We start from the raw sequence: 6,821 nt of genomic DNA on the forward strand, positions 1-6,821 counted from the left end.
AGCCAGTTACACTATCATGGTAACCGAGTAGGTTAATACAATAGACAAAGTCATTTGACACAAAACAAAAATAATTAGGCCTATATATGTCAAGCTTGGAATAACAACTTTCCATGAATTTAAGTTAGAAATCTAAACAAGAGACTCAATGTGCCTTAACAGTCATCTGACTACACCTCTAAGGATTTTATTGACAGAAAGTCTTGATTGAAGGTCAAGGTCATTCATTTAAACAAACTTGGTAGCATTCCAGCAGTCTACAGACCAAATATCAGTATCACGGGGCTTTCAGTTAATGAAAACAAACTGTTTGAATGGTAAGTTTACACAATGAGGATGATAATGAACAGAGCACAGACAGACTCTAGCTCTGAACAAAACCTAGTCCATGTTAACTCCTAATAATTTCCGTATGACATTAATAAATGTGTAGCCAGTTCCGAGTTCTGCATTATGTAATACCAAAAATTCCAATAAACATTCAACATATAAATACAACATTTATCCCATTCAAGCAGCACACAGGCAAAAAGCTTAATTATATTTTATCACAATGACCACAAAACTTTCATTTCATTTTATTTTTTTTCTTTATTTACTTCCTATTTTCTTTATTTACTTCCTATTTTCTTTTAAACTAAGGATCTGTTTTTCTTGATAAATTTATTTTCTTTTGTGCTGTTTCAGTGAGACCATTATCGACAGGATTAGGGTGCGACATAAAAGGAAAGTGCTTTCCTTCAATGAGGAAACATGACCCCCCTCATTCTCTACATTTGACCTTGGATTCGAATTCTTCGATTCAAAATTCAAACTGCACATGTAAGGCAGGCTCAGGCCAATGCAGCCATATCCTCGGTTTATTGTTTACATTAAATCATTATCAAAAACTTAGCCTAAAAACCATTCCATGTGTTGCTTCAAAAACATCAATGCCTCAAACATGGCATATTCCCCAGCGTATGCAAGGTGTCGCACCACAGGCTGTCGATGATATAACTGTTCAAAAAATTTCAAATTTGAAACGAAAGAGAACAGATGGTGTAAAATCCAAATTCTACTGTCCAATACAACAACCCATCCCATTCGCAAGTATTTTCACCAATCTTTCTACACAACTGGAATCTACCAATGTACAGTTAAAAACTTTATTACCAAAAAACAATGGAGAATGTTGAAATCACAGACTCGAAAATTGGGCCTGTCCCCAAGGGATCAGTTTTGTCCTACCAGCAGAAGATATCTCCTCATAACACAAACATTATTAAGCACCCAAACTTTCCAACATACCCTCCTTATGAATTGCCAGAGAGTCATAATAGTCTTTCAGTTGTGTTGAAAATGGGAGAACAGCATGTGTATCAAGGATTAGCTGTAACAACACCTGACAGTATTGATATAGAAAAAAACACTCTAGAACAATCAAAAAATCCATACTGGAAAAGTGCTCGCAAATACAGATTAACGTCATCAGTGTTTAAACGTGTTTGCACAAGAAAAAAAAGATCATACCGTTCTTGCAGAAACCTTACTTAGAGGCACAAGAGTGCAAACAGCTGCTATGAAATTTGGCATTGAACATGAGCAGGAAGCCGCAGAATCTTATTCAACAATAACGGGTAACAATGTATACCAAGCCGGTTTAGTAATAAATCCTTCCTGTAGTCATTTAGGAACTTCACCAGACAGAAAAGTCATTGATCCATCTGTGTCCCCCATGCATGGACTTTTAGAAATAAAATGTCCAAACGCAGATTCTATTACAGATCTGAAGTATTTATCTTTGGTGGATAATACATACAAACTGAAGAGTACACATGACTACTATTATCAGATCATGGGTCAAATGGGCCTCACAGGTGCCAAGTGGTGTGATTTGTTTGTAATGTGCAGAAATGATTATCATTTAGAGAGAATCAATTTCAACCAAGGGAAGTGGGATGAGATGAAGATCAAGCTAGACATGTTCTATTTCAGCTACTTTTCACCCCAGTGTGTTAAAAACTGAATATTGCATAGAAAAAAATTGAACGTGTCAAAGGCAAATAAAAAAATGCCTGATAATTGAAGTAAAATACAGCATGCATGTTTTGTGGAAAATACATACATTTTACCCTTCAATTGGTATTACCAAATATCTAGACATAGTTTCCAACCACTTATATTTGTCTAAAACAAAGGAATTGATAGTCAACAAACAAGCATAGAACATTATATCTATGTAAAAGTATTCTTAAACACCAATCACAATTTTTGTTTTGTTTATGATACTGTATAGTTACTGAATAGCTAAGTATACATAATTCAGTATGAGGATAAATTTTGTTAAAGTTAAAATAACTTTCCTTGAAAATTTGTGAGTAAACAACATATGGTCCAAATCTGGCTCACAGTTCCAGCAATTGACAAAGGTACAACTTGATCAAAAATATGGTATTCTTTACATCTTCTTATTGCCCGTTCAACATGTATCCTCAACCTTGCTATTTGTTGTGTTCTGGTGACTTCCTCTTTACTAAATTTGCCTTTGCTTCCCAAAAATGGGGAATAACTAATTTTGCTCCGATTGGAGTTAATAAATCCTGTATCAAAAATCCCTTGTCTGTCATTACTTCATCACCTGCTTCTAACAAATCTAAAATACCACTACGTTGGGTAATATCTTTGTCTGATATGTTACCAGTGTACAATCTACTAACAAAACAAACAGCTCCATTTGGAGTTATACCAATCAGACCTTTAAAAGTTGTGTGAGATTTGTAATTAGAATAAGTTTGAGAATTTAGAACTTTTGCACTGGGAGTCTGAACACGAATTTCTGTACAGTCTAAAATTACTTTAGTATCAGGAAAAGTTTGTTTAAAACAATCTGGCAGAAAATTCTGAACAATAGCTCTTGTTGGCCAAATTGGTATACAACCTAAAATGCAGTATAAATAGTTACTCCATGTTATGATAATACGACTTACAGTGCTCTGCGAAACACTAAAACGTTGAGCTAAATCTTCTTCAAAAAATCCTTGTCGTAGTCTACACAAAAACATAAAAAACTGATCTACATATGATAATGATTCAATTCTAAAAGGATTAGTATTAATATTGCAATTTCGTTGAATCTGCGTCCACCGAATCATATTAGAAGCTGTTGGTTCGATAACATTATAAACAGTACAAAAAATTTCATATGAAGTGAAGCCAGTATAAAAATTGATTAGGTCTGGATTAGCTGAAAATTTCTGAATCCCAAATTTCTCCACTTTACTGGTGAGTTCTGTAACCTTCTGTTGCAGCCTTTCAATATGGATCTTCATCTCCTGGAAAGTAAAACAAAAAGTCAATACAATTTCAATATCATAGAAAGTAAGCTATATTTTATATAGTGCCTTTAATCAATTAAAATGGAATTATTCTTACCACGAGTAGCTGCTCCTATGTGTGGTATCTACTTATAATCTGGAGTTCATAAATCCATTTTAACAAGACAATCACATGAATTTCCCTTACCATATGTGTTATAAAACTGCATGTATTTTACTCATATACATGGTAACAAAATATATAATATACATAATACAATCTGATGTACAAGTGGTATAAGTTTTTTTCTTAATTGAAAGTCAAAGTTAAATCGAAGGTTACAGCGGCCTGTTTTGTGTACATAACAAACCATCTTACCTATATTATATGTCAGTGGGTGGATACCAATTAGCATAATTTCAAATGCATTGATGTGAAATAAAATATAAAGCATGGACATAATAATATCTAATATGGATAACAAATTACTGATACCTCAATATCTTCATCTTTTGATGGCTTTTCGACACAGTAGTCATGCTCCACACTAGGGGGATTAGTTGGCATAGTTGAATGTGCTACCTCAGTTACAGATGTACTTTTTTTTGTATAACCTTCATTGCTGCAAAGAAAAAATGTACATTTACATAAAATATACAGCCCACTGAGCACACCTGCTGCTGCAGTTTCATAAGCCTCATGTGTTAGTAATTTTCTCATTGGCAGAATGTCTTGTACTTTAGTTAAAAAGTTTGAAGAAATTCAGATTTTTTTTTTCAAAATATTTACATGTACATTGCCATTGCCCAATACCTATAGACCATTGGATATGCTAGATTTCCCAATATATGTTACACACAAATGCATGTCAAAAATATCACAACCAATGCTTAAATGCTTCTATTTGAATTTGCAAATCAAACCTGGTTGCATGATTATCAGTACATGATCAGTGCAATTAAGGAGTTTAAACCTGTCACTAGCTGCTGTTCTTTTTCGTGGAGATCTTCTAAGCACATTGTCTGGAGTCCAGGGAAAAAATGGAAGGAACAGTCCCTTTCTTCAATTTACGTAATCCTGAAAATATTTCGAAGACAATTAATTTTATTTATTCAAATGAGTTACTGAAGGAAAGCAAAAACAATATGGCAATAATGATCATTCTAAAATTAAATTACTCTACCTATTATGAGTTAGTAATGTCAAATTGTCAAACTTTGTCAATGATGTGATCAAATTATGACTTAACAAGTTAAAAAGCATATTATGAAATGTGTTACTAATATAACTCAAATTAAATTGTAGTTTTGAGGACCAATTAGGATTATCATAATTGATATACCTTTACTTTGTTTTCTCTATATTCCTTTATGGTGAAAACATATTATTTTTTCACCCGAAAAATGTTGACTGTTTATGTCACATTCACTAATTGTAGCTCACTCAGCCAATTTAGTCGAGTAAACCCACTGAAAACTTTGTCAACAGATTCTGTACCCAGGATGCAATTTTTTTTTTTCACCAATATTCTTTCGTTCTGTGCAATCATAGAATACTAGAAAAGTATTGATTGAGATTCTTTAGGAATTCATGAATTTGTAACAGGTGGCTCGACATATTACCACAAGCCCTCCGCCTCTGAGTTGCAAGCCTTAAATGACCCTGGCTGTTTATAGGACGTTAAACTAATAAAAAAACTGTAACAGGAGAGGAGAAATGTACCGGCCAGACCAGGCTTGGAACCCGAGACCCTCTGACCAATAGCTGAGTGCTCTACCGACTCAGACTGAGGTACCTGGTCATGGATGATCCACCCAGTCCAATCCCGCTACAAATCTATACTTTGTAGAATTGATTTCAAGTTTGAAATTGTTGCATTAATCTTATTTGCTATTATATGCACTTTTGATAAACAAGTTTTCTGTCAACATATATTAAAAGTTTTGAAGTTTCAGACCGAAGGAGTGTACAGTAGGGAATACAAAGTAAAAGTATAACAATTTGGTCCTCTGACTCATCTCTAGTTCAACCTGACATTTATATGTTGAGTCAAACTCATTCAAATAATTATCTTTAAAAAAATAACCTTTAAACATAATATAAGTTAAATGTATTATCACATGATTTAAATTCAATTACCAGTCAAACTTTTCACAATATCTTCTGTTTTGAAATGCCTTGAGCACACAACAGTTGAATCTGTAACCTACAAGGAAAAATTACGGCATTTAATATACTTCATATGTATAAGACAATAGTATCAAATCACATGTTAAAACATAACATAACTATGTTTATACAGCTGAACATGCTCTCTGAGAAAAGATATCTTGATCCTCATAGCCCTTATATTTTTTAAATTGTTCATTGATCATGAAATATGGGGCAAATGGTAGTTTATAAATTCATTGTTAAGCGGACTGTAAAAAGGTAAACAGTTGATTATCCTCTGGGTGATTTGACTCTCATCTGCTAATCTATTAATATTAGATCTCAACATTGTGAAACTTATGACGGGCAATAACCTAAGCTTCTGAGAAAGAACCTGTATAGGCTTAGCCTGTAGTTTGATCACTTTCCATACTTTTTATGAAATAAAATCTGTTGAAATTGAACCTCAGGATTCATACGTGTACGGCTGTGCTATACCTCTAACATTTGTGGAGTGAGTTCATCTCTGTCTACATTCCTATTATGTATTTCAATTACCTACACATAAACATGTACATTAATGTATGATTTGTAGGTGTTTATCATGCCGGTAATATACAATCAACCATACACGTATGTATATGTTAGTCTATATAGTGGATCTAGATCTTTGGCTTACGAGTTACAGGTGTGCTTTACATCTATAAAATGTGGATCACCTAATTAATTATATATAAAAAAAAAGAATCATAAATACACTGTATATACAGTGTAACAGATATATCTGTAGGCAAGGACCACAGGAGATTGCTGTTCTGTCAATAATATATAGCATAAACATACATTAAACAATAAACAGTGTTTTTATATACCGTAGTAGGTATCTATTTTATATATTTTCACTGTACTGTACAGTGTACAATCTAACATGTTATATTTAATATTGACACTACGTCAAGCTCCTGTCATGTACCTGTAGATAAGGTAGGCCTAAGTGTATACAAATCCAAAAACATGTACGATGTAGATCTAAAGAAACTTCTGACGGGCAACATTGGAGTCGGACACGACGTAATTATAGAAAAGAGTCCCGTCGTGTTCTGATGCTGTCATTGTTATTGTACAGTTACATTGTATATTGTAATTCTCGCCATCGCCTGTGTATTTTTACGACAACACACCAATTTGCAAGAAATATTTTGTGAAATGATGCATGGTTAGCATCTTTTATCTTAATATGACTTTAATTTTGAAAATTCGTGAGTAACCATATAAATGCACATGCGATAGCGAGTCGTCTGCCAGTACTGTACAGATAAATATTAACCCGAAAATCAGGGCCCTCATCACGCCTGATTTTCACAACCCACTCC

The 6,821-nt window shown here is 33.5% G+C and overlaps 1 protein-coding gene across 2 annotated transcripts; it reads right to left on the reverse strand.

Moving 5' to 3' along the window:
• Positions 1–611: 611 nt before the first annotated feature.
• On the reverse strand, positions 612–6,621 carry LOC138333369 (uncharacterized). Of its 2 annotated transcripts, XM_069281711.1 has the most exons (4): positions 5,437–6,621; positions 4,271–4,374; positions 3,793–3,919; positions 612–3,314 (listed from the first exon to the last, which is right to left on the reverse strand). In XM_069281711.1, the coding sequence occupies exons 3-4, from the start codon at positions 3,862–3,864 to the stop codon at positions 2,484–2,486; spliced, it is 903 nt and encodes a 300-aa protein (XP_069137812.1). In that variant the 5' UTR covers positions 3,865–3,919; positions 4,271–4,374; positions 5,437–6,621; the 3' UTR covers positions 612–2,483. The 2 variants fall into 2 exon arrangements, with proteins under 2 accessions (XP_069137812.1, XP_069137811.1); XM_069281710.1 differs by lacking the exons at positions 4,271–4,374; positions 5,437–6,621 and having other exon boundaries at positions 3,793–4,264.
• Positions 6,622–6,821: the final 200 nt, after the last annotated feature.

The sequence above is a fragment of the Argopecten irradians genome, chromosome 10 (genome assembly GCF_041381155.1).
Source record: "Argopecten irradians isolate NY chromosome 10, Ai_NY, whole genome shotgun sequence".
NCBI lineage: Eukaryota > Metazoa > Mollusca > Bivalvia > Pectinida > Pectinidae > Argopecten > Argopecten irradians.